The sequence below is a fragment of the Melanostigma gelatinosum genome (genome assembly GCF_949748355.1).
Source record: "Melanostigma gelatinosum genome assembly, chromosome: 14".
Classification (NCBI taxonomy): Eukaryota; Metazoa; Chordata; class Actinopteri; order Perciformes; family Zoarcidae; genus Melanostigma; species Melanostigma gelatinosum.
Window position 1 is genome coordinate 9,837,983 of NC_136647.1, and position 27,074 is coordinate 9,865,056.

Genomic DNA, 27,074 nt, shown 5'->3' on the forward strand with positions numbered 1-27,074 from the left:
TGTATTTAGGTCAGTAAAATCCTTTTTTTCTTACTTCTGCATGAACAATACAATATAATAAAAGCATTTTTACATAAAACCTTTTATGTTTGTAGTATAACTATTATTAGTATTTCATTATAATGACTAAACCTTTAAATAAAAAACTCATAACTCACTTTCTAATCTCTGCCCTCACACACACACACACACACACACACAACCAAAACACACACATATATCCACCAACACACTGCCTGGCATGGCTATTTTCAGCAGTGCAACACATTATGTCCACACATACACAACTCACTCAAGGCTTATCTTAAAACAGATAAAAAGAGTTTACTCTGGCAAGACTGCAGACCTTTGCCTCGGTCTTGTTGTGAGACCCGTCTAAAGCAGAAAGCTTCTCGTGACGTGGTCTCCATCTTGGTGGGAGTGTCCGGGTAGAGAAATCCTGGGGAAGTCAGGACATACCAGAGAGGGAAAAAAGTCTGCTTTAAAAGAGCTTGATTGTAGGAAATAATCAGGCACTTTGAGTTCAATGTAGTGGTTGTTTTCAGATTCCTCTCCTTTTAACAATACTTTGGTGGAATTCCAGTTAACACATCACAGCCGTACTAACTTCACTTAACATTTGCTGAAATCTTTCCAATCAGGTGTTTTTATTTTAATGTTTGAAATGGAATAGCCAATAGACTATCCTCTTAAATATGGAGATGTCAGTTGTGACTCATTTAGACCCATTTCATTTGAACGCTGTAAAAATAGCAAGGTTGCTCAGTTATTCACACTTAAACAATACCTATGATAAGAATACAATGTTTTCAGAAAATTGCCCTGAGATTAATGCAAAACCACATAAAGAGTGATACATTTAGATGTTTATCGTAGGAAACTACATCTACTCAGCATCATATTCAGCCAAACCTCTTATTGTTCTAGTTGTCTTTTATTTCTTGTCATTGAGGCCATCAGTCGTCTGTCCTGAACCACAATATATTTGAACAACAAAATCACATGAAAACACAATAATATGTGTCCATTAAGTTGGTAATGAGTAATTTAAGAACATAACTCTGATGTTGAGTCAGAGGGGCAGGAAACCTTTACCTGCCACTGTCGGCGGCTCCCCTCTGTAGGGTCGACTGCGCAGAAAGAATTCATGGGGGCGACGGGGATTTTGTAGTTCGGCATTTTTGATAAACATTTTGTCTGTTGCCTCGTGGCCGTGCTCTTGTCACCACCAGCTGCTCTGAATGTTTTGGTTTCTACAACAAATGCTGAAAAAAAAGGACCACAGGTTTGGTGTATTCAGTAGTAGAACATACTGTGATAGAAAGTAGGAACAATTGTTGCAATCCTTGAACATATCACATGTTGAATGTATTTAAAATCACAATATAACGCTCTTAAGAGAGTTAGTGACTGTGTTGCTTACCTTGCACGTAGAAAAAACTCAAGTTGTGGTACAATTCTGCAGTGTTTCCTTATATACTGTCTACATTTATCTGTACTGTGTGTGTGTGTGTGTGTGTGTGTGTGTGTGTGTGTGTGTGTGTGTGTGTGTGTGTGTGTGTGTGTGTGTGTGTGTGTGTGTGTGTGTGTGTGTGTGTGTGTGTGAGAGAGGCTATACAAAGAGAGACTTAAAGCGTGTTTACTGCAGTAGTCATGGTGTAAAATTCCTTTCCAATGAGATGACAGATACAGTAGTTACCAAGTGAGACAATAAAGCAGCTGGGCCACCAACAGAGAGCGGAAACATGGTCCAGTATGAAAGGTTTTGAAGCAGGGCTGAGTTAACAACAAGTGAGGCACTTCTTAGCAAGCTAGAGGGGCCGAGCTGAGCCTTTTACCCAGGCCACCTCTCCACAATGTCATGTCATCAGGGATTCAAGTAAGATGTACAGTGAGTATAATGATATTAAATACATTTACAGTTGTGTATTGTCACTCACACTGTAAAAAAAACAGAAAACATGTTGTCTATTCATTGGTTGCCCTGGAGCATTTGGCCGGCACTCAGCAATGCTCTGTGCCTCCCAGTGTTCAGCTGGCTTGAATCCCAAATATATTTCTTTCACAACACAGGGCCTGTTTCAGCCTGTAACTTCTCAGGGGGAACTTTATACTTAATACATACATAATAGTTTTACCAAATATATTCTTAATGTATTCCGTTGGCAGAATGTTCCTGCAAACCTGCAAGTCACTTTCATTGTTAATATAGACTGCTATGTTGTGTGTTGAGGACTGAAGGATTATATTTTACTTCATCCACAACATCTCATATAAGATAAAAAGTAAGATTTGAACAAAAGATGAAAAAAACAAAAGATACCAATTATACAAACACTTAAAAACAAGTATCACTTGCATTAGGCAAGGCAAGGCAAGGCAAGTTTATTTGTATAGCACATTTCAACAACAAGGTAATTCAAAGTGCTTTGAGCATTAAACAGTTAAACGTTTTATTTGTCTATATCTTTATGAAATGTACTATTATCACTTCAGAGAATCACCCTATTATTGTACAATATTTGCATATTTATTATAAATAAGTATTATTATTATTATTATTAGTAGTAGTAGTAGAAGTAGTAGTATTGTTGTTGTTGTATACAGATGCAGTCGAGATTATGTTAAATTATACATAATATTATAAATTATATATAATATATATTAAAATTGTACATAATATTCGTCATAACAATGAATTATTATGACGAATTTCGCAAACTTCGCACTGATTTCAGCACGCGCCACCACCAGGAGTCTCCCGTTCCCATAGTAACAAGCCTTCAGCTAGAGCCGTATGTAGACGGAGTTAAGCAGCGCAGCGTTTTACCGACCGCTATGATACGTTCAACATTAGCCTCTGGCGCCTTCTTTCAGCGACTTGTATTGTTTTCTGTATAAAGGAAAGTCCACTAAAAAGGTCAAAGCGTCGTTATATGTGAACTTATTGGTATTAAAACCGGTGTGAGAAGCAGCGTAGGGCTCGCGCTCCCAAAGACTCTGTTGTGTTTCAGTGTCCGGAAGTTGTGAGGGGGAAAAAGTAGGAAAGGCATGAACAAAAAAAAGAGGTGGAAGAAACTTCTGACCAATTTTTCCTCCGAGCCCATTGAAACCACCGGTTTTTCTGGTAAATCTCACCACGGGCACGGTTGGGGTGTCTTACTTTACGTGATCTAATAGTTAGTATTGTGCATCAATTGATCGATATGGGTCTGCCGACGCTGGAGTTTAGTGACTCTTTCCTGGACAGTCCGGAGTTCAGAGAGCGGCTGCAGTGCCATGAGATCGAGCTGGAGCGCACCAACAGGTTTATAAAAGACCTCATCAAAGATGGAAACATGCTCGTGTCTGCGCTCAGAAGTAAGTACACGATGGTTTAATAACATCTTGTTTTTGGGGGGATAGAAGTGTAGCGTGTTACGGTACGTTTAGTACTGGTACGTTCTGCAGAGCAACCCAAGGCCATCAATTCAAACAGCCAGAGTGAGTTCAGACTAACGTTACTTTAGACTTTAACAGCGAAACGCGAATGCATTGCTTTTTATTTAGGTGGTATGAGCAGTTAGGTATTATGGTATTATTATGTATGGGCTATTGTGTCGTTAGCGTCATGCGAGAATAGATGTTTTACTTATTGTACCATGATAGCTTAGACTCTATGTGTCCTAGTCTGGTTTTATATGCTATGTATACAGTTTCTTAACCATAGAGATGAGTCAAATAATCAGTGAATGTTTTTATTTGCTATTAATGGATTTATTATCTATGTCTTCTGCCACTTTAGTAGCTGTAACATAAAAAGTACAAATGGTCATATTTATAATGTTTCTTTTTTGTCAGTACTTCATCAGTTTGACATCCTCAGATTGCTTGTTGTGTCTGACTTACAGTAGAAAACTCTAACATAGTCGTCAACACAATTATGTTAAACAGACAAAAGTTTTGAATCCTTTATAAATTACTTGAATGATTCATAAATCATGTTCTTTAAATCATCTAATCCATTGATTGATTAAAGGTTTCAGCCTGACGTGATAAGGTCCCGAAAGAGTTTGCTGCTTTGGGACCTGATCTTCAGTTCCCCGTCTCGAAATCATAAGACTTTTATTAGTCCTATTGTCATAGTCATATGTCATCAGCTAATGACGACTTTCAAAACGCAGACACCTCCCATTTGTTGGTCGTTTATTTTGATCCCCTCCAGTTTTAGTTCAAACACACCGACGCTTTGTAGCTGCCTGAGGTCAACACTGCTGCTGCCTGCCAGACTCTCTCTCACACACACACACACACTCACACACACACACACACACACACACACACACACACACACACACACACACGCACACACACACACGCACACACAAACACAAACTGCGTGCAGAATAACTGCCACCACAACCACCGGAGCCGCCACAAAATGATATTAATTGAAGTGTTTGTATTACCGATGGAAAATAAAATTAACTTTTCTGTCTTCAAACTGACAATCAAAATTACTGCCCAGATCTCCCCCCTCCCCCCCCCCCCCCCCCCCAATAACAATATGTCAACAACGCAATTTAGGTTTCCAGCGTAGAATAACAATGTTTACTGTGCTTTTGTTCTTTTTTTTTCTGATCTCCAGGCAGTAATCTGCTATAAACTGCTCGTAAACGACACTTTAATGGTTTTATGTTTACAGTGTGTAATGTGGTGGTATGATTAAAATAGTGCCTTACATTGGCTGGCATGTTAAAGATGTGCGAGTGAGAGAATGCAGCCTTGTGCTGCCAAGTATTCATGCATGTCAGAGATTAAAAGGGGTTATTAAACTCTATTATTAAAGTGTGGTTTGGACATATAAACACAGTTTGTTGCAGGGTGAAACCATTTGTTTACAGAGTTTGACACCTCATGTCTTGGCAGTGGATGATATGCAAGAGTCCTGTCGGAAACTACATTAATAGTTTACTGCAGGTGGGAATAAGTGATGCTGCGTGTAGCCTGTAGGAGAATGGCAGCATAACATGGTGTTGGACAAAATATGCCAGTTTGCAAACTCATGCCGAGAGCATTGTTGTCCATAATATGTAAATCGTGAAATTGTATTAGTTATGGAAATAATACAATTGTTTGCTTGAAATGAATGAACTGTCTGCTTTTCACAGGTCTTTCTCTTGCTGTTCAACGGTTCTCTCAGTCTCTGCAGGAGTTTCAGTTTGAATGTATTGGAGACGCTGAGACTGACGATGAGATCAGTATCGGTAAGATGAATTCGAAAACAAGAGGCTGGGACTGCAAAATATACCGAATATCATCCACATTTGAGGTGTAACATTTATTTTGCAGCTCAGTCCTTGAAGGAGTTCTCTCAGCTCTTGAGCACCATGGAAGAGGAGAGAAAACGACTGGTAAGAAGGTGTGTGTGTGTGTGTGTGTGTGTGTGTGAGTGTGTGTGTGTGTGTGTGTGTGTGTGTGAGTGAGAGAGAGAGAGAAAGAGAGTGAATGCAGGTTCATGCTCTACATTTTTTGTTTTAAATGAGTAAAGTAAGGAATGTTTCAAAATTGAGGACATTCTGTTGTCTTTGTGACGTTGGAAAGAGGCCACTTTACATGGAGGGTGAGTGGTAAACAGTAAATAGGTCAATGTATGAGTTCCATTGTACTTTATACAATGTCAAGTTGTGTTTATTATTGCTTATTAATTAATGAGATTTAGAAGTGTTACCCTTTTGAAAAACAATCCACCAAAAACTTTGAATGGATATCTGCAAAAGATTTCCTTCTATTCATTTTTGACATTTTTTTGAGTTTTCTTTGTTTGCATCCTTCTCTACATCAATAAAATGGTTGTGATTCATATATATTTGTTCAGGAATGGAAACAACAGACTTCTGAAGGGCTTTAGAAAGACATCATACAAAGATGTTTCTCTTGGTTTAAGGCATCTTGTGTTGCAGTTTCTCGGAGTCTGAAAAGTGAAGCCAATGCCTTTAAGTGCCTTCAACTTGCATTCTTTCTAATTGCCAGCACAGGGCAACTCCTCTGGCTGCAAAAAAAGTCTGATAGAGGCCTATGAGAAAATGACTCTACTTCTTACATGATTTATTACCTCAGCAAACATTGTAAACATGAGTTTATGATCCCAATCACATGTTTCAAGTCTTCTTCAATCCAGCATGACGTTCATTTAGTAAATGATGTTCCCATTTAACTTCAACACTTTTAGAAGTATGTTTTCAGTTCATGAAAGTTAATTGTAACATGTTGGTTGCCTTATTCCGCTTTAGGTTGTACTCAGCGTCAAGGTGTCTTCGTCCAATCCTTCTGTACGGTCTGTGTCTGAATGCCAGCACTGCTCTGAATACACCATGAGACCAAAAGCCCCTTCTAAATCAAATAGTTTTCACCAAAGTGATTTCCAGGATTTAAAGTTTGAACGTGACAGTCATTGTTAGGCATCTTCACTCGGTGCACCACTCTGACTTCCTCAAGCCTCTTGTCCAAATCTGGTTTTCACACAAGTCTGAGTGACACGTTTGTTGTGGACTTTGTGCCAGCGGTAGTGTGTGCTCCGCGACAATTCGGGAAAACATCTTTGACTTACAGACCCTCCATCAACCAGAAGGCTTTGTGTGGGAGTGATTGGAGTCTGGCACAGTCTGTGTGCAGGCAAACCGCCGCGCATGTGCAATGTATGTGCATAGTGCGTTACCTTATGCAAAGCCCTCTGTCTGTGTGTGTGTGTGTGTGTGTGTGTGTGTGTGTGTGCGTGTGTGCGTGAGACTTGGCTGTGTGCATGGTCGTTACAGAAGAACCATGTGGAACCTATTCTGCCAATTCCCCTGTGAGACCGTGAGCAGAGGCCTGACTGCCTGGGAAAGTCCATAAAAGGGTCCTGTGTGTGTGTGTGTGTGTGTGTGTGTGTGTGTGTGTGTGTGTGTTTGTGTGCAATTTAATTGTATGCTGCAGATAGGTCTGAAACTCTACTAATACCATCATTATTGAGTAAAAGGGCAATTCCAGCGAATGGGTTGCGCTGAAATACCTCCCTGTTCAACCTGAAAGGACTATTATTACGTTCCTTTTAGTCTCTTAGTGTTCAGTTTCCTCCTACATATTGTAATGTGGTGAAAAAGGAAACCATACAAAGAAAGGAGACCTTTCTTCGCGGTACTGGCCCGGTACTAAACGAAAGTGAAGTGAAAGTAAAGTAAAGTGGTGATGCAGGGCTGGGAAGCTATTTAGAGTCTACTGCTTGAATCAACTAGACAGAACAAAGCAAGACGTGACTTTAGACTCATGACTAAAGAGCGCCGAGACTTTGTATAAACACCAGAGCTCTGATAACAGCTCTGCAGCCTTCCGTACTGCTCGGCTCATGTCTCAACGTCAACGAGTTTCTCATACATACTGTACGGACCGATGCACCATCATCTTGCCTTTAGGTTTATAAGTAAATATTTGCTTGAATAATGACGTCCCCATCAGCCTCACCTGTTGTGTCTGGTGCTAATTGGCAAATATTAGCATCCTAACATGTTCAACTAATAGTTATCTGCTAATTTTTAAATTTTCTTAATTTTATCTTGTTTTATTTTCATTATAATCTCATTATAACTTGATGCTTTGGCAATACTGTCCGTGTTGTATTCATGCCAATAAAGCGTATTGAATCTGAACATCTGGTAAACATGGTAAACATGATTCCTTCTTTGCATTGCATGTTAGCATTGTCATTGCTAGCATGTCAACACCGTGCCTAAATGCAGTCAAAGACTGGATAATAACCTTGAGCAAAGTCCATCAATCGCTCGATGATCACGCTCATAACGTTGGATAATAAGCCGCTCATATCTCGCTCATAAACTGACTGTCACTGAGGTTTGTGCAGGGTGTTGCTATGGTATTTTTGGAATATACCCAGTAAGTAAATGAATCACGTGCAATATATTAATCAAGAGAAAATGAAATCCTGAGAGTTGCTGTTTCAGTTTGAACCCTTTTCCCTCGCACAAATATTTACATGCAACATATCTGTAAAGTTTGTGATACATTGAAGGAGCAATATAAGACATTCAGAGCGTTAATATCGCATCAAACAATGATTTGCTGTGTAAAGATACAGTGGAGTAACCTGAGCAGAGAATGAAGCAGCTCTGTGTTGTTCTTCGAGCTTCCCCTTGCTTTGTTGACATAGCCGGGCCGGCTGCGCGTGGTTTTACTGCACATTCATGCAAGCGTGGCCCACTGATAAGCACACTGCGTCAGCGTATCACCCACCCGCCGCTTCCCCTTCAGGTAAACACTGTTAGCTCTGTCAGCACGTTTGCCGTAGTTTGTACTGTTAGCGCTGTGAGCTACGAGTCGCCGGCTCAGGTGTCACCATGTTGAGAGCCGTTGAGAGGCAATTGAAATGCTCCTAATCTTGTATTATGCACCTTTAACATCATATTCATGTCTTGATTTTAAATACTTTTAAATCCCCTAAATGCAGAACAGCGAGATTCTAAGTTGTAGGATTGAATTTGACCTTTTCCTCAGTGGTCTATGTCGACATCTACTCTGAAATGAAGCAGGAATGTCAAGACGTTTGTCTCTTTAGCACAAAATTGTCCCAAAAAGTGACACCGAAGTCATGACTGTTTTGCCGGTCTTTATTGTTTTTCCTCACTCAGATCCAGAACGCCGATGACGTGTTGATCTCACCGCTCGAGAGATTTCGTAAGGAGCAGATTGGAGCTGTTAAGGTACTTCTGAAGGCTAACTAAAGCTGATTAGATTACTAACGCAAAGGTACTGCACCAGTTAACTTTTGCTTTCACTCACAGGTGATATTCAAAACTGCACACAGTATCTGCTGAGGTTTTGAAAAGGCCAAGATGTGAAGCTAAGTTCATGAAGCAGGCTGTGCTCGTTAGTTATCTAACACTGAAGGTGATGAACACAGATCCTCCTGCTCTGGTCTGGTCCCAGTCAGTCTCCCAGTCAGTGGTCAGAGAATCCAATTTGTTCGGACAAACGATGGAACGCGGTCCAGTGTCAGTAACAAGGTCATGGGAACGGACGCTGGGAGACGGGGAGCGCGTCACAGACAGAGAGATAGTTGAACTCAGTGAGACAGTATAAACACAAAGTGAGTCTGGTGTCTGCTTTCAGCAGCTGTCTCAAGTCTTGTAATTCAGTTCATCTCATTTCTTTTCTCTCTGCTCGTCTACTGCAGTGGCGTGCAGTAGACGGGGTTTCAGAAAGTAGAACTGCTCACAGCTCTGAGTAACCCTGGAAGTGAAATCACAACTCGTTTCTCTGTGTTGATCGACGCGTTTCCGCAGCCTGTAGAATGTGGCAGGAGTGTGTGAGCAGCACAACCTCACACTGATGTCGCTGAGCCAGAAACAGTGGTTGGCCGTGTGGAGTCTGGAGGCGCAGCTGTTTTTGAAAATAGCTGTTGTCCGAAACATGTTGGCAGTGTCTCCTCCATTATAAATGGGAGCAACCTCACTGTGGCCTCACTGATTTGTGGCATTTTGGTATTTTGAGCCACGCTAGAGTACTGCCGGTCTGCCGGTCAGTGGGTCGGACAATGACTGTGGTCCTGCCTGAAATATCTTGACAACAATTGGCATGAAATTTGGGTCAAACATTCATGGCCCTCTTAACATAATCATGTTAGCATTGTGAGTGTGTTATCGATATTAGCATTTAGCTCAAAGTACCACTCTGCTAAGAGTTAGTCTTGTTGTTTTTATTTATTTACTCATTAGGTAGTTGAACTGGTTCGACTTTAAACTAGCATGGAATATCTACTCAAATTCATGCGGTATTTACATATTTGTTCGAGCAGTTATTTGCTGATTTGAATAATATGTTCCCTAGTTGTTCAGAATTCTTATTTCTTGTCAAATTACTTAATTTAGTTTCATTTAATTATTAAGTTCTTGTATGGCTGCATGTGTTCCAAAAACAATAAATACAAATGCATGTGAGGAATTAATGCACAAAAAAAAACATAAGTAAAGAATCATAAAGTATCATAAAACATATTATCTTCACATTGGTAGCTCAGCTGAGGTATCGTGTTTGCACTTGTGTTGAAAAATGCTCGTCCTTCTCGTGAATGAGACGTAAAGGACTGGGGACAGTGACATACTAATCAAGTGTGAAACTCTGTTGTATGTAAGAAAGTGAGTTTAAAGACCTTCATGAGCAGATTGTATTTATTGGCCACGTCCTCTCTACACCCCTGTCTTCTTTAGGAGGGAAAGAAGCAGTTTGACAAGGAGACAGAAAGGTACTACTCTGTTCTGGAGAAACACCTCAGCGTGTCCTCCAAAAAGAAGGAATCACAGCTCCACGAGGTAAATCGTTCGACTTCTAAAAACGTACAGTTCCTCCAAACATGTGTTAGCTAACAAAAAGTACTACATGGGTGTTGTTTTTGTCTTTGTTGTAGGCCGATTCACAGATGAGTAAGGACAGGCAGGTTTTTTATGATGCATCGCTGCAGTATGTCTTCAAGATCCAAGAAGTGCAGGAGAGAAAGAAGTTTGAATTTGTGGAGCCGGTGAGATCACTTACATACGTCATGATCATGATATGCAACTTTAGCACAAATGAACCGTGCTGCTGGGCCTTCACAGCTCTGACCAGTGGAGGGTGAACACAGTCACCGATAAACAATGTTTCATCGCAGGAAAATATGACTGATCAGTCTTTTTTTGTGCTGCGTGTAAACAATGAGGTAAACATGAAGTCACAATTGCAGCCAACAGTATCAGTGACAGTGAGTGTGCATGCAGACATGATTATGGAAACACAGCAAGACCAGGTTCTGAAAAACACAGATTGCACACCCTGTTTGGCCGGTGATTAAAACATTTTAATGATAGATATCAGTAAAGCCCACTTCCTGTTGCTGTAGTAGCACTTCCTGCATGGAGATCTCTTCTGCCTGACAGAGAGGGAAACTCTTTGTTGTGTCGTTTTTTTCTCCTATTGCAATCGCGAATTGATTGAGCAGATGACAGACGAGCATACTTTTGTAATCCCCTCCTTGTACTCTACACTCCCAAGCCCCCAGCTAACATTTCTCCTGCGGCTTTCTCCCTCTGATCTTCAGTTATTAGCCTTCCTGCAGGGTTTGTTTACGTTCTACCATGAGGGTTACGAGCTGGCCAATGAGTTTGAACCCTACAAGCAGGAGCTTCAGTTCAACCTGCAGAATGTGAGTATGTTTACTGCAAACCTGTAAACCAAACCTGGACCTAATATCACTTGTTTGATCCGGTCTGAGCTGCCATTTAAGAGAGAGATGTGAAAGTCAGTTTCCCAAAGAGGAAACCTTACACCCCTGCTACTCCTTTGCATGTTGAAACTACTTAAACTGACCAGATTATGCAGTCCTGAATCCATTATGTTCAAACTCTTTCAAAGATTTTATGTTTCATATAAATATGTTCGCAAACCATCTTTCAATGCAGTTTGTAATGTATGTTGAAAAGGCTCGCAATAACTTTGAAAGTACGCGTGCTGAGGTTGAGAGGCTGATGAAGAGGATCCGGTCTGCAGAAGAAGACTTCCAAGCCCCCAGTTGCTTTACCATGGAGGGATACCTGTATATACAGGAGAAACGTGAGCACACACAAAACACAAAAATCACATTTTCTCCCTCAGTTATGCTGTGAAGAAAGACTTTAGACTTTAGTTGTCGTGTATTTTAGGTCCATTGGGCAGTGTGTGGACCAGATACTACTGTACTTATGAGAAAAGCTCCAAGATGTTCACCATGGGCAACACAGAGGCCAGACCAGCCAGCAGACAGGTGAGCTGGTAGCACAGATGAACAACCACACGCTGAATGTTTTGTTTTCCCATTTACAAGCGTTCCAATCCACAGCGGAAGTCAACTTGTACAACCCTGAGCTACATTTTTGTCATATGGTAATGTCATTCTAAGCAGGTAACACATCTCTGTTTAGCAGCTTCCTACAAGTACCAGCAAGAAGCTCTCTGCAAACTGCAGTATAGTGTTCAGTAGCTATTTATGCAACTTTGAGAAAAACAAACTACCGGTACTAACTACAAACCTCAAGCTTGTGTCACGTTTGTAAGTACATTTAAATGATGTTTTGAAGCAAACTGAAAAGTAGGAAGTATATTGTTGGGATGTTAAAACACCAAAATGGTCCTCACCGTAGTGAGCAACACTGATCAGAAGCTCGCACTGTGTGAATTGCGTATCGCAAATTCTCATCTCTCTGTTCACAGAATGGCGTGGTGAACGGTACGCCCGAGGTGTTCAAGCTGCGCTCGTGTGTCAGAAGGAAGACAGATTCAATTGACAAACGCTTCTGCTTTGACATCGAGGTGGTGGAGAGGTGAGGGGGGGGGGGGGGTGAAATAACGCAGAGAACTGTGTGAGGGCAACACGACAGTCTGTGTGATAAATACATTGAGATAAAATGATCTCTTTCTCTGCAGACATGCCGTCATCACCCTGCAAGCACTCTCTGAGGCTAACAGGCGGCTGTGGATGGAGGCAATGGATGGAAAAGAACCTGTATGAGTAACTTCACCCTTAAATAAATGATAGAAATGATACAGTACCAGTAATGTTTGAAATACTAACACATACATCAACATTGTTTCTGCCTTCGTTCAGATTTACACTCTGCCTTCTTTACTGAGTAAAAAGGAGGAGAGTAAGTATCCCAACTTATGCTGTTCTTGATTTAATTCAAAAGATTCTATTTATTAACATCTGTTAGTATGTCTTGCAATGTATCAGATGTTAAGGTGAACATGTTTTTTTTTTGTTCTTTTACAGCATTTCTCAACAAGGCAGGCTTCAACTTTGTTAAGAAGTGTATTGAGCTGGTTGAAACGAGAGGTATTCCTCCTCCTCGAAATGTTCATATTTCAAATGAGTATTTATTTTTTGCATTGTTGAACATATCTGTGTGTTATGTGTGTGTTTAGGCATTACCACCCTGGGACTGTACAGGACTGGGGGAGTCAACTCCAAAGTGCAGCGCTTGATGACGAGTGTGTTTGGTAAGAAACACCCTGCTTTCCTCTGCACGGTGTTATTTTCCTGTATGGTGGAGACTTATTCAAGCACGGCGAATAACTCGTGCAATAAAAATCCATTACTGTAGATAAATAATTGACTATCTACGTTCCTCCAGCATCCACAGCTCCCACTGACATGCAGCTGGATGCAGAGGCCTGGGACAACAAGACCATCACCAGCGGTCTGAAGAATTATTTCAGGTAACAATACAGTACAAAGTGTTTTAATAGCACCTCTCGTGAATTATGAATTCATGATTTCTTATGTGTGTGCAGGTGTCTGGCAGAACCAGTACTGACCTACAGACTGCATAAAGAATTCATCAAGGCTGCAAGTAAGAGCCCTTCTTGCCTCTCTTACAACACATAGAACACAGAGTGTGATGTGACACAATTTGCTGTTATTTAAATCGTGTTTGTACTGAATTCACTGCCTCATACATTGTATGTCATGTAAACAGAAGCACATAAGTTCACCCTCTCACCACTAAATCATATTTCTTACTCTGTGCTCTTTCCTTGTTTCGCAGAGTATGACAACCAGAAGTATAGAGTGAGAGCAATTCATGCTCTTGTACACAAACTACCAGAAAAAAACAGAGCTATGTTGGACATCCTAACCAACCACCTTCACAAGTATGTAACACACACACAAAATGCCCGATTGGTTGCTTTGAGAGCGTCGTATTTACCTAAAATATATTTGAAAATGTTTTATACAGTCATATTTTCCTCGACTTATGGAAATAGTCTTTTTAGCCGGTTGGCGTTTGCAATGATATCTTCATATTTCCAATATTCTGTCAAACATGTAGACAAGACAAGAAGTCATTTAAATATACTGAAAGTTGGGTTGCAATTGATTTTTGAAATATTTTTCCCATTTAAATTTCTCTTCTTTTTTACGGTTTCTTCAAACTCATTTTGTCTTTTGAGATATGATATGTGATAAATATACATGCTCATCACGTGCATCTCTGTGTGTGTGTGTGTGTGTGTGTGTGTGCGCGCAGGGTGTCCTCTCACAGTGACCAGAACCTGATGACTGTGTCCAACCTGGGAATGATCTTCGGCCCCACGCTGATGAGGTCGCAGGAGGAGACGGTGGCTGCCATGATGAACATCAAGTTTCAAAACATTGTGGTGGAGATTATCATTGAGAACCACCACAAGGTACGCTTACAAACACACACATGTGCATTCACACGCACACACGCACACCTAACAGGAAATGTATGTTCCTGCCAGATATTTGGTGAAGCCCCAGACCTGTCGGTGCCGTTACCTCAGCCTCCATCCTCTCGGTCGACTCCTCGGAGGAACAAGGCCATCTGTCTGTCGTCTGGAAAGAGGAAGGCCCGTCTCTACCCTCCGGCTCTCTGCCTGGCAGACAACGACAGTGAGTCTCTCTGCAGCCGACAGCTCCTTCATCCTGTCACTCATGACAGTTACTCCACAACATTTATTTCACAGTTATAGCTGTGAGTTACTGTTCATGCATATACAGAAGTTAATGGGCTAATGAAATAGCAGTGGGTCGGACTAATCGTTGCCATTCAGCCTCTTTATTATGTGACTCGTTTCCATTTCTCCCTCCAGGTGACACCTTCAGTAGCAGCCCCAGCACGACTCCGATGGGCAGCCAGGAGTCTCTGTCCTCACACTCCTCTGAGAAGAACGGATTGTCTCAGACCTCTCCTCCGTCCTCTCCTGCTGCCGAACCCGACTCGTCCTCCACAGCACCGGTGTCTCCTCATGCGGCTTCCTCCTGCTCGCCGTCCCACAACTCCTCCTCAAACGGGAAGGATCAGAAACACCCGACAGACAACACGGCCTCCCCTCACCTTACGCCTTCCTGTCCCAGTACTTCCTCCCAGATCACTCCGGCCCAGCAGACTTCCTCTGTGTCCTCCTCCACGTCCTCTTTACTCTCCACAGAGAGGAGTCTGTCTGTCAAAGGAAACTCCACTGCCTCCTTGTCATCTGTAAAAGAGTCAAGATCTCCTTCCGTAGCCTCCTCGTCCACTGCCTCCATCCAGCACTCTTCAGTGGAGCGCGCCTCCTCTCTCAGGGAGGGTCGACCTCTTCAGCGAGCGTCCTCTGTCTCCTCTCTGAAGAGCTCTCATTCAGTCGATCAAAGAAATGCGTCCAGCGCCTCCTCTACTGTCACGGAAACCAAAGTGACTGCCTCTCCTTCTCGGCAGCACAGAAAAACCTACATGACTGCCTCCTCCTCCTCTTCCTCCTCCTCTTCATTATTCCCCGACCAGCTTTCCACGTCCTCCTCTCTGACCTCTCTACACATTTCTGAGGGTGCGTACGTCTCTGTGGGATCAAGTGTGTTGACAGTGAGAAGCATCTGTCACTTCCCTGTTTATGTTCGGCTCTAATTTCTCGTGTCTCCGTCGCAGATTACAAAAGCTGTCACGGATCGGTACAGAGTCTCATGTCACTGGACCCACAGGAGGCGACGCGCAAATGTAAACCTTCACACATCCGCTGTGGCTCCGATCTGATTGCGAAACACTCTGCTGCCGCCGCAGCCAGCAACGGTTACCAGAGACCCGGATCAGTGTGAGTGGCTGTCAAATATATCTTTGTATCTCAGACATTAAGGTCCTCTGGTCGTACAGCACGGCCTTCGATCTGTGCTCTCAAGAGAAGAAAAAGACTCATTGGATAGTTTATCCCAGGAGAAAACAACTGTTTCGATGAAGAGTGACACTGTAAGGAAAGGTCAAATTTTTAAACTTCAAAAAGTCAAAATATTTCACAAGAAAAGTTCCATTGAGATGAAAATGTAAACACAGATCAGTCATCCCTGTGAATCACGCTGGTTGGCTTTACTTCAAAGGGATACTTTTTCATTTTTTTTCTCTACGACTGTCAACTGTGATTTGTGATTTGTGAAATGATCCTGGGAATTGTATGCAGAGCTCATTTTGTGTTTGTGTGTTACAGATTATCAGTCAGACTACCGCAGCGTGAGAGTTCAGTATTCTCCTCGGCACTCGACGTGTGTTCCTCAGGAAGGTGTGTTGATTTTGAACTTGTTTGAGGATCAACCTTTTCTAGTCTTGAAGCTATCCCGTCATTAGTAAGTTATGGAAGTCTGCACAAGCCAAGTAAAACATATTAATAAAAGGAATCTTCCTAAATCTCTCTTTCTCCTAGGGATGCAAAGGCTCTCTACTCCTGTGAGGCAGAGCACAGCCATGAGCTCAGTTTTCCACAGGGGGCGCTGATCTCAAACGGTAGGAAAAACACTCGCAGGTTTCATTTCCTGAGGAAACTTTGGCCCCATTTACACCTGGTATTAACATGTGATCTGAAGCTGGATTTGTAATTTGTACAGTGACGTCTGATACTTGGGTCTAAAACACGACTAATTTAAATGACTTTGGTCTAAATGGGGTACCAGGTGTTCAAAAACATATTTAGATTTATCCTTAAATGTAATCTGAAGATCATTCTTCACGTAATGCTTATGTTTTGCTGATTCATTCCTTGAGAGTAACCTCTATAATCACACTTAACTGTCAGTGTTTCTTTAAAGGTGAAAAGTTACATCGAACCTTTTCACCCACTTCACAACTACGTAACACGGATGTTAATGTAGGTTGTTGATTCAGGGAGTGTACAGATCACAGTACATCCGTGCTATCCTAAGTCTAACGTGTGCTTAGAAGTTGTAAATGGGTTTAAGACTATGGGTGTCAGTGTGAGTCATTATATAAGATGTAAATTGGTTAAATTCATATGTGACGGTCTTTGTTTTGAGTCGAGTTGTTTGTGTCTGCAGTGTACGCGTCTGTGGAACCAGGTTGGCTTCAGGCGACGTACAACGGAAGAACAGGCCTCATACCTGAAAACTACATCACATACATGTGACAGACCCGATGATGACATCACCCCCATCACTGAACAACACAAAGATCTAACTTTGACTTTAGGGATCTAAAGTGCATACAGTAAAACTCTGTGCTGCTAGAGCTCTAATACATTCATCATGTGACTGTGACTGTTATCACTGAACTACTGGGGCTGGATGTGAACGATGCATTTACTGTATGTATATCTGACTACTATATGTGAACCATGTTAGGGGTTTTTAACCAGTTTATAATACAGTAGATGTTAAAATGTTGTCTGACTTTTCCTGCATTCATACATGACGGTGTCACTTAATCAACGTTATTATCTCCTCTTTTATGTTTGTGTTCAATGCCATTCATATATGAAATGTGTCTGTAAGGTACATGTAGACAGTGTGTGTTTTCTATCACATCCTGATAATGTATGTGTTTACTATCGTATTAATGTTATAGGCTGTGAGTCCAGAGATGAAGTGTTCACACCTCTGTGCCTTGAACAGTATGAACTGATGGTCTAAGACTGAATCCTTCCATTACACCGTCCCTCTACTGTCTGTCAGCTTCTATGCTGTCGAAATAAAAGACAAGTACTTAACTTAAAAACGTGTAGTTGTAGTTTGTTTTGTCATGATTTTGTGTCCATCAAAGTTCCCTTAAAGATATCTAGTTGTACTATATGCTGCTGTGCAAAACAAATTATTCTTTATATTCCAAATATCAGGGAAACGTCTGTACGTTAGTTCTGCCAAGGTGCATGCCTTTTTCTGCAAATGATATGTATTCATATCACTTAATATTGTAACATGTGGATCCATGTGTGTGAATGTTAAATGATGGAGTGTATTTGGTTGGTGAGGGAGGTCCCATCATCTTTTCTGTACTTTGTGTGCATTATAAACATATAAACACATCATTATACAATTCAGAAAATACATTTTAATCTTATGTCATATTCTGTACATTCTTATTTTATGTTGTCAATGTTTTGTCACCACCGCTCTGTATCGACAGTCAGTGTTGGAGAGCAGGCACTTAAAACTCTCTGAGCTGCGCCGCTTCATGGCAGCGCTGCTGACGGGGTACTGATCTCTGCCAGCCTCTTCAGCAGTCCGTCCAGCGTCTCCATGTTCTGGGATTTCTCCTCCAGCAGCTCGTATCGCAGACTGGAGATGTCCTGCTTGATCTCTTTCAGTTCACCTGAAGAACAACACACACAAAAGGTGTAAAGGAAAAGGTTTCATTTCAAAATGGAAAATCAAAAGTTCTGAGAAGAAAAAAATACTATAAATGTGACAAGAACAGCTTTATATTTAAAATGGATACAACAAGTGAAACAAGTTCAGTTTCAGCATCATTGCGTTGATTTTTACCTTCGGTGATCTCGTCACTCTCTTTGTCCGCTTGAGATTTGATGATGTAACGCTTTATCAGACGCTTCATGATCTTCTGCAACCAGAGATGGAGATTTCAAAAGAACATGTAGAATTTACAATGTTAGATATATTGGATTAGATGTATAAAAGTCCCAGATTTAAATTTTCAATTAATTCTTGCAGAAAATCATGATTTATTGCTGTATTAACGTGAAAAATAATCACGCTTTGTAAATGTAACAGTGTAGTTTACTGCTGGGTATATAGCATCATATTTTATAAGCTTTTCATTCATTTTGTTGTAAAATCTAATTCTGCAGTAGAAGCTACTCACATACATGTTTTTTTGTCTGAAATTTTGTAAAATACACAAGAGCTACATACCTGATAACGGGATGAGCTGGTAGAAGCACCAAAATCTGAATTTTTGCCTACTCCGAGCTGAAAAAATTAAGCTGAAATGAACTTCACTGAACAAAATTGTGACACTTCTCATGTTAAACTCTGTGGTGCAGCAGTAAAACCACTGGGAGGTGCTCAGGCTCTGCCTGTAAAGCTCCAATAAGCATCACGGTTTTATGATGACTACCATACAGGCTGAGAAAGGATAAATGCTGTATTTTGTATATATATATATAATGTACATGTCCGTATTGTGTGGTACCTGGTTGAGCTGTGTCTCAGTTTTCTCCTCACTGTGTCCTGCCACATACTGTAGGAGCAGGGTCTTGATGGCCTTTGCTATTCCCAGCATAGATTTGGGACTGGGGACCAGGTTAAAGGGCACTGGGAGCGTCCTCCCCTCCTCAAAGTAGGAGAACCAGAGTTTGGCCCGCGCAAACTTCCACTCCACATCAGCGTCGTCCTAAAGAAATCCATCCGTTAGTCCTGACAAAAAAACAAAGTATATCAAATTGTATCTGAAGCACATGATTAGTACTTTGATGACGAACCTCAATCTCCTGGAAGGAGCTGTTAATCATGGCAATGAGCATGTTGAGCAGCACTATCACCATGGTGACGTTGTAAACCCCGTACAGCACGTAACCGATGTTCTCAATGAACTTGTGCCCATTATTGATCACGACAGACTTGACCTCAGACAGTCCAAATATAGCCCAGAACAAGGTCTTGAAGCTCTCCTCCAGGCTGGATGCACGCACAGAGAAGGAAACGGAGGGAGATCACAGAAAAGTTATTTCTGAATTCAAACAAACCATTAATCATCAGGACGGCGATGTTAAAGATGCTCTGTGAGAAAACGGAAGGAGTCGAGGTTTTAGGTCATTTTTCTTCTGCATGTACAAGAATTAATCTGTCATAATATATTCATGGAAGGATGTGGTTCCCAACCAGGGGCTCGGGTCCCCCACAATGGGTCCCAAGATAAATCTGAGGGGATTAAAGGGATAAGAAAGATAAAACAGATCTCTATTTCTTTTAATTATTTCTGTTTTTCCTGTAATTTTGCTTGTATTTTGAAATGCAGGATATATTTCCACCTCTTCCAGCCTCTAGAAATCCTTTAAATAAAATAATCTGAGAGGGAAAAACACATTTTTGTTGCTGACAGCTTGTGTTCACACTGAGGCCGTAACCTACGATCAGGAGTCCCACGAAGACATTTTAAAGGGTGCAGAAAATGTCGGAAATCCCTATTTTCAGTGATTTAATGAAGACGCTCTATTTTCCACGATGATTTGAATACTGAATAGCAACTTTTTTTCATGTAAGTGATGTGAATGTGAATTATACTTTTAATTCATCCATGTTTCCATAAATCCAACTTTGATCAATACCAAAAAATGTTCTCTAAAAGCACGTATGGAACAAATGCAGGTATCTCACGTTGTGAAGGCATCGTTCTGCTTCGCCCCCAGGTAATAGGAGTACAGGTTGAACATGCCGATCATGAATGCCAGAAAGACCAAGATGAAGATGACCATGAATTTGAAGATGTCCTTGACAGTCCTCCCAAGAGAGATCTGCAGTGGACCGAAGCTCTCGTTGGCGGGAAGGATGTAAGCGATCCGAGAGAAGCTCAGCACCACTGCCACCGCGTACAGGCCCTCCGATACCAGCTGGGGATCTGAAGGCAACCAGTAGATCCGTGCTGCAGAAAAATAAGGTGTGAATCAGTCAGTAGACTGACTTTTGTACAAGTTTATTAATTAGGACACTATTAGCCATTTCATAGAGAGAGCCACTATCTCATGATTATGAATAGAAACATATTTTGGGAGGACTTTTCTGTAATCTTTGCTTTTCTTGAGACACATTGAATAGTTTTCCCACTTCTGTCATCCAACGATTATCAAATACACATGTGTACTCTGTGACTGAGGGGCTACAAGTTGACTGCTTTTTGTATTTTTATGGGTCACAAAACAAAAATGCTGGGAACAACTGAACTAAGCAACTGTTACTCAGATTTGCATGAAAAAAAACTACCTTTTCTTTGTAAATTTGTTACTCTAAAGTTGGCCTGATGTATCCTGTTCCCAATACAAACAGGGAAATTAACTGTGTTCAAAGTCCGAAGCCAACAGACGGTTATCTCTGCTACAGTGGAATGTATGCTCCTGCACCGCCTCATACTAACTCACTGCAACTGTTTGTACAAAAAGTAAATGATGGTGTTTAAAGAGTCTGTCAGTGTGTGCATGTGTGAGAGCAGGCTCACCCAGTGTAAAGTAGTGTATCTCAGGGGGCAGTGTGACATTGATCAGTGTCGTGTAGTGTGTGTATACATAGGTCTGGGCTAAGTCAGCGTGTCTCAGGGTGGAGAAGCGACAACTGAAGGACGCGAGGAAGATCGCCAGCATCCCAAAGTCCAGGAAGTTCCACGGTTCGACCAGGTACTCCCCCGGCCCTTGACTCCAGATCTCCTTCACCTCAGTCCAGATCATACCTGCAGCGACACAAGTCACATGACGGGCTGTACAGGAGGACACGACTTTCCTCCATCATGATTGTCTCATGCTCACCCATGACCCATGAAATGATGAGAACCTCCATCCACGTGCAGGGTGTCGTGGTCATGCGGTAGAGCAGCAGCGGGTCAGAGCTCTGTTTGAGTCCTCCTGGGAGATCATGGTGGGTCATGTTTGGCAGCAGGGTGGTGCCTGCGAAACGGTCAGCGGCATTCAGGATCAGAAGACCCAGAAAAATTGTGAAGGACGACGCATGGGCCACAAACTTCATGAAGGGGCTTCGCATCACTTTCCCCATCTGAGCGAGAGAGACATGAAACGCCAGGAGGATGAGAGAAAACCTTCTGCAAGGAATCAGTATTTAGGAAGTTATGTGAGCGTCATTCTTCAGGAGGAATGTTGCTTACTCTGCTGCACGGAGCGATCAAGTAAGCCACAGCCAGTACAGGCAGTCCGATAGCCACCGCCAGCACCACCAGCAGTTTGATGGCAGTGGTTTGCTGTCTCAGGCCAGGCATATTCTCATACCAGATACTCAGCAGCTGCTGCTGGCAGTTAGGATGTGCCACAAACTGAAGGGCAAAGACATTAGAGAGCAGGATATAAAGGGGTTCAAACCAAAATGTGTATTGCTTCAAAGTGTGAACGTACAGTAAATAGTCTGCTGCCTGAACTCTAATTTGATCCTTTTATCGTAAGAGGAATAGCACAAAGCAGCACCGTGCATCATAATGCAAACAGCGATGCAACAATTATTGTCATTGTCGATTAATCTGCTGATTATTTTTTATCTTTTTTTTTTTTCTTCAAATTACCAAAAACAGTGACTTGTTCTTGCCTCTGTATCATTGCCTGTTTGTGGGCACACTAACCTTTTTGAGTTCGTATTTGATGGCTAATTTGAGCCGTGTGAGGGAGGGGCGACCGGGTAGATCATAGCAGTCTTCAGAGTCCGTTTCTCCGCTCAGTATGGCCTCCACCTCCTCCGTGCTGCGACACAGATCCAGAAGGCCCACCACATAGTCCTTACACTGGCTCGACAGGCAGCAGTAGTCGTTCTACGAACACGAGGAAAAGTGTGCATCAGTGAAACGGATTGCAGGAGATATGGTCTGATGCTGAGGTTACTATAGTCCAACCCATCTGACAGCATCCTATCTGTAATATATGCCACTTCTAAACTTTAAAGGAAATATGGTCATCATTTTAAGATAGAGGTAGGCTGTTAAAGATAACTATACACAGTGTTTACAATTAAATTGGCAGTGATATATCACTGACAACAGTTTTTTTTTAAAGTTTGCAGACCTCAAAACGTATTAGTTATTATAGTGAGTCATACAATTGCCTATACCAAGAAAAGTGGGCTTTATAATTCATTCATGTGCATTTGGATTGGGACATTTATTTATTGCATCGTACGAGTAGTATACGATCTTACTGTAGGCCAGTAATAATTATAGTTGTTATCCTGTATGTGTGTCAGACCAACAATATCGACAGTGACGACAAGATCTAGACCCCCGTCTGTTTCTGCTTCCTCTTTTAAGACTCATAAAGTGTTCTTGTGTTTACTGGCAGCTTTTACTGGCAGCTGGTTGGCAGCAACATGGCAAATTGACGAAATATGTTTTGTGAACTTGACGATGAGCTGGTTGTCAGGCCACGTGTACAGTACGTGCACAGTGATTACGCAGTGATTACAGAGTCTGGTGGTGGTTCTTTCTGTAGGATATTTCATAACATTTGTACCTTAAATTCTTTCTCAATATCCGCCAGCATGGCCAGTTCGTTGCTGAGCTCCAGGGCTGCCAATACTGGGTCCTCATTGGACAGGGATAGGTAAGCAGGACTGGCGAGTCCCCTGTAGGCATTGATCCTGGATCGCGAGTGGCTGAAGGAATCAAACTGCTGCTGGTAGTTACAGGAGTCGCAGTCGCAGAAGTAATCATGAGGATGGTCGATGCGAGCCCCTTTACTCAGCAGGGTGTGAACGATCTCGTACTCTTGGCAGTGCGCTGCAAGGATCACTGGAGTAACGTCATGAGAGAACCTGTGGGGATGCACACACACAAATACATAAAGACCAATACATTTACATAGATCATGTGGCATCAGATAATCATAACCGGGTGTTTTCATGCTTCACCATCATGCCCAGATGTCAGGGCATTTAGATATTTATTTTACCAGTTACACTGCTGCACTGCAACATTTTTAGTGATGCCTCTGCCTTCTAACTTACCTCGTCCCGTCCTCATCGTAAGCGTAGAAGTCATCCAACATGTCTGCTTGAGCAGGGCTCCCGGTCAGACGATGGGCATCTCTAAACGCCGGGTGACACAGCACAGCCTCTGTGATACGAACATAGCCTTTACCTACACCACACACACACACACACACACACACACACACACACACACACACACACACACACACACACACACACACACACACACACACAGCAAAGCTGTTGGTGGTTGGTGTAAAGTAACAGCCTCAAAGCTTTAATCCAAACTCCCTCAACAACAAACTCATGTTGCTCACCATCAATTTACAGTTAAATAAATGGAGGTTTATGTTTCCAGTTGATCCTGATATCATGTTCATTTCTGTGCTTTTTCAACTTTTGTATTTTTCCAACTAGCGGCAAATCTGACCAATGTTATCAGTAGATGTTGTGCACGTGTTGTACAGCTAACCTGTATGCTATCTGGTCAGCCTTGTCTTTTTGTACATCGTTACAAGTAAATTATTATTTATATTTTATTGTAAACAAAATACAACCAAAGACTTTCTTTTGAGAAAGAAAGGGGAGCATGGTTGTAGGTCTAGTATTTAGTAGTTTTGCTTAATTGTCATCTCGGGTATTTAATTAGCGAACAAAGTCCATGATTTTATTCAGGTTACATAGACTGGCTCTATTAAAATAACAGTGTACTGTGTCACAGTACCCTAAATTAGATGTAAAGCTCCCATTATGAGGCTATTCACTTTCATTGGGCCAGTATCTATTGATTTGTTATTTGTAGACGTTATGAGATTTGTTGGAGGACCCCATTAAATCATGAATTAGATTTAAATTGTAAAGCATGATGGACAATGTCACAGTAGGTTTCACCTGCTATGACATCTTTAAAAGCTTCCTGCCACGTGTGATGAAAACCGTAAATATATTTTTGGCATTTTTACACAAATGCATCTTACTGATGGCTAGCAGGAGTGCGTCACCCACTCTGGCCAAATCCGTCCTCCCCAGCAGCAGCTCCGTCACCTCCAGATGTTCGTTGGCAACAGCCCGCTGCAATGCATTCTGGCCCATGTAGTCCACAGCGTTGACGTTCAAGTTGGGCACTTGGAGAAGCATGCGCCGCACTTCTGGTATGTTGCCGTATTCAGCTGCTTCCAGGAAACGCTGCTCAACCTCTGACGGGCTGATTGAGGGAGCAGAGAACATGTAGGCTGGACCACGAAGAGCCTGGCGTCGTTTAACAGCACCGATAGGAGCCATGTGCTGTCTCTCAGAGCTGCTGTGGATGCCAGACAGTCGGGGGACATAAACACAGTCTATATTGTCCACATGGTAACTTATATACACACACATGAAACCTTTTGGAAAGAAAACATTAGTTACTTGTTCCCAGTTTCATCTCAATTTCACATTCTGCAGCTAAAATGTTTAGTGGCTTAAGATGTGGATAATAGGATTTAATCATGAATTCTACTTATGTGTTGGTAATACCAGAACAAATACAGAATTTGCCTTTTCTTTAGTTTAAAGCATCCCAAGTTGATCTGCTGCAAGCTTTTATTTGGTGTATTTAATGTCTGACAAAAAAAACCTGCGAACTTAGAGGTGAAATGTTGAATACTCTAAATTCTGACAGAGTATTTGACTACAATGAATATGAAACATAAATGTATTTTTATATTTATCCTATTATATTCTAGTTTACCAGTTTTAAACATTGCTCTCTAGAAACTACAATCTTAACTTTTCTATAATGGTTGGATAAAATGTAAAAAATAATACCAATAGTGAGAGTATACAGACCAAAGTTGAAATGGAAATGTTATGCTTTCAACCCTGGTTTCACTTTGTTGACCGAATCACTTCCTCATGGACCATTTGTTGATTGACAGAGAGTTCATCTTTTTCAAGGTAACTGCAGCGTTGGAAAGTAAACTACAGTAATGTAGAGAATAACCCCACTTAAATTAACATGGCGTGTTTTTCATATTAATTATCTGACATTTTATTGTCCATGGGTTTTCAGAGATAAACCTGAGAAAGCTGCTGTCTCACAGTGAATTACGCAGTAAATCAGATAATCCTTAAACATTTGAGGGGCTATTAAAGGATACTCTGACATCACAAACATTTAAAAAATCATTTTAACCTCCAACAACTTGTTTTAGTCGTTGTTTTTAAAGATTTAAAAATGACTGAACACTTTTATTGTCGAAATAAGTAGCTACAGACATATTGAGGTCATTGTAGCTTTAACTGGATTAATTGAAGATTTTATCTACCTTATGTTATGCTTCTTCATCAGTAGTCATTTTCGCTGCCATCCATTTATGATGTGCAACAACACTTCTGATTATACAACAGGGCCTACATGTTATCAATGTGAATTTCAGTGATACATAGACATGCCTGTAATTTACGTGATAATCAAACATGCTGGATTAAAATAAATGCTGTAAAATAGAAAATGCGATCCATAATTCTCCTGTTATTGCAACAAAACCTGCAGATGAAGGTGAATACAGAAACACACATATCTGGCTGAGTAGGGTATGTAAATGAAAGACTCACCCGAGGCATCGTCCAGAGCAACAGTTTTCTTCTCCGAAGTCATCGTACATCAGCAGGTTGTCGTGGCTGCGAGCCCTGGGGCTGTCGTGATGAAGCGCTGGCGGTCTGTGGCTCATCCCGGAGGTGGTCAACAGTAGAGAGGGTCCTGGTTCATGCGAAGGAGTAGTCAAGTGTCTGTGGCATGACTCCCTCTCTCTGTCGCCCTCCCCCCTCTGTCTCTGTGTCCTTGAGAAAGAATGTATCCTTCTGGGTCCCACTATACTTTTATATACTTGTTGAACGATACAGATGTGGAGGGCAGCTCAGTGTTATGATGACATATGGCTATATTTGTCTTAACTGTTTCAGCTGAATCTTCTTCCTGATTTTCTCTCACAGGACTCCTTGCGTTAGTTTTGAGAATACAGGCTAATCTGCAAAGATGATGTCGATAAGGACAGAATATTCTCACAGTACTGTGCTTTGCCAACAGTTTTAATGCTTGTGCTGTAAAATGCTATTTTAAACCGCAGTGTTTAGAGAACATGTTGAGTCTGTGTGTGTGCAGGAGTAACTGATTGCTGATGAACAGCAGATGAGATTCCTCAGGGTTTAAATTCCCAGCAGACTATGCTTCCTGTGTGCTCCCACTCTCCCGTGATCTCTGTGTGAGAAAACGACTTCCCATCCTACACGGACACACATGTGTGTTAATGTCTGTGATTGAAGCATGCGTACAAGTATTTTGTCACCAGCAGGTCAAAGATGAGTGACAGCACCCAGTGTTTCCATTACACACACACACACACACACACTTCATTATTTCTGATGGTACAATATGTTCTTCTTCGTTGTCCGTCTGTTTTCAAGCTGAATTTCGCATAAAACACCCCATTACATCACAGCAACATGTCGACATGCAAACATCTGATAAAGCAAAGTCTCTGATGTTCGAGTGTAGCAGTGAAAATTGCCTTTTAAGGCCCTGATTGCTGAAGATTCGTCGCTTTGGACGTTTCATGACGTAGCAGCGTCACAT

At 41.6% G+C, this 27,074-nt stretch overlaps 2 protein-coding genes across 3 annotated transcripts; one reads left to right on the forward strand and one right to left on the reverse strand.

Moving 5' to 3' along the window:
• The first annotated feature begins 3,111 nt into the window (after window positions 1-3,111).
• On the forward strand, window positions 3,112-17,466 carry arhgap42a (Rho GTPase activating protein 42a). 2 transcript variants are annotated; one of them, XM_079284099.1, is made up of 24 exons: window positions 3,112-3,360; window positions 5,151-5,246; window positions 5,332-5,393; window positions 8,661-8,732; window positions 10,239-10,340; window positions 10,436-10,546; window positions 11,102-11,206; window positions 11,484-11,613; window positions 11,703-11,803; window positions 12,250-12,359; window positions 12,463-12,541; window positions 12,644-12,683; window positions 12,809-12,871; window positions 12,961-13,035; window positions 13,170-13,254; window positions 13,330-13,388; window positions 13,584-13,689; window positions 14,067-14,226; window positions 14,302-14,452; window positions 14,653-15,366; window positions 15,465-15,627; window positions 16,015-16,086; window positions 16,228-16,307; window positions 16,856-17,466. In XM_079284099.1, the coding sequence occupies exons 1-24, from the start codon at window positions 3,207-3,209 to the stop codon at window positions 16,942-16,944; spliced, it is 2,979 nt and encodes a 992-aa protein (XP_079140225.1). In that variant the 5' UTR covers window positions 3,112-3,206; the 3' UTR covers window positions 16,945-17,466. The 2 variants fall into 2 exon arrangements, with proteins under 2 accessions (XP_079140225.1, XP_079140226.1); XM_079284100.1 differs by having other exon boundaries at window positions 10,448-10,546.
• A 441-nt stretch (window positions 17,467-17,907) lies between these two features.
• Window positions 17,908-26,172, reverse strand: trpc6a (transient receptor potential cation channel, subfamily C, member 6a; the record flags this gene model as incomplete). The annotated part of the gene is made up of 14 exons (XM_079283144.1): window positions 17,908-18,125; window positions 18,299-18,374; window positions 18,686-18,742; window positions 18,966-19,166; window positions 19,255-19,450; window positions 20,150-20,414; window positions 20,985-21,212; window positions 21,289-21,532; window positions 21,642-21,806; window positions 22,107-22,292; window positions 22,987-23,287; window positions 23,480-23,612; window positions 24,442-24,764; window positions 26,057-26,172. The coding sequence occupies 14 exons, from the start codon at window positions 26,170-26,172 to the stop codon at window positions 17,986-17,988; spliced, it is 2,631 nt and encodes an 876-aa protein (XP_079139270.1). The 3' UTR covers window positions 17,908-17,985.
• Between the last annotated feature and the right edge of the window lie 902 nt (window positions 26,173-27,074).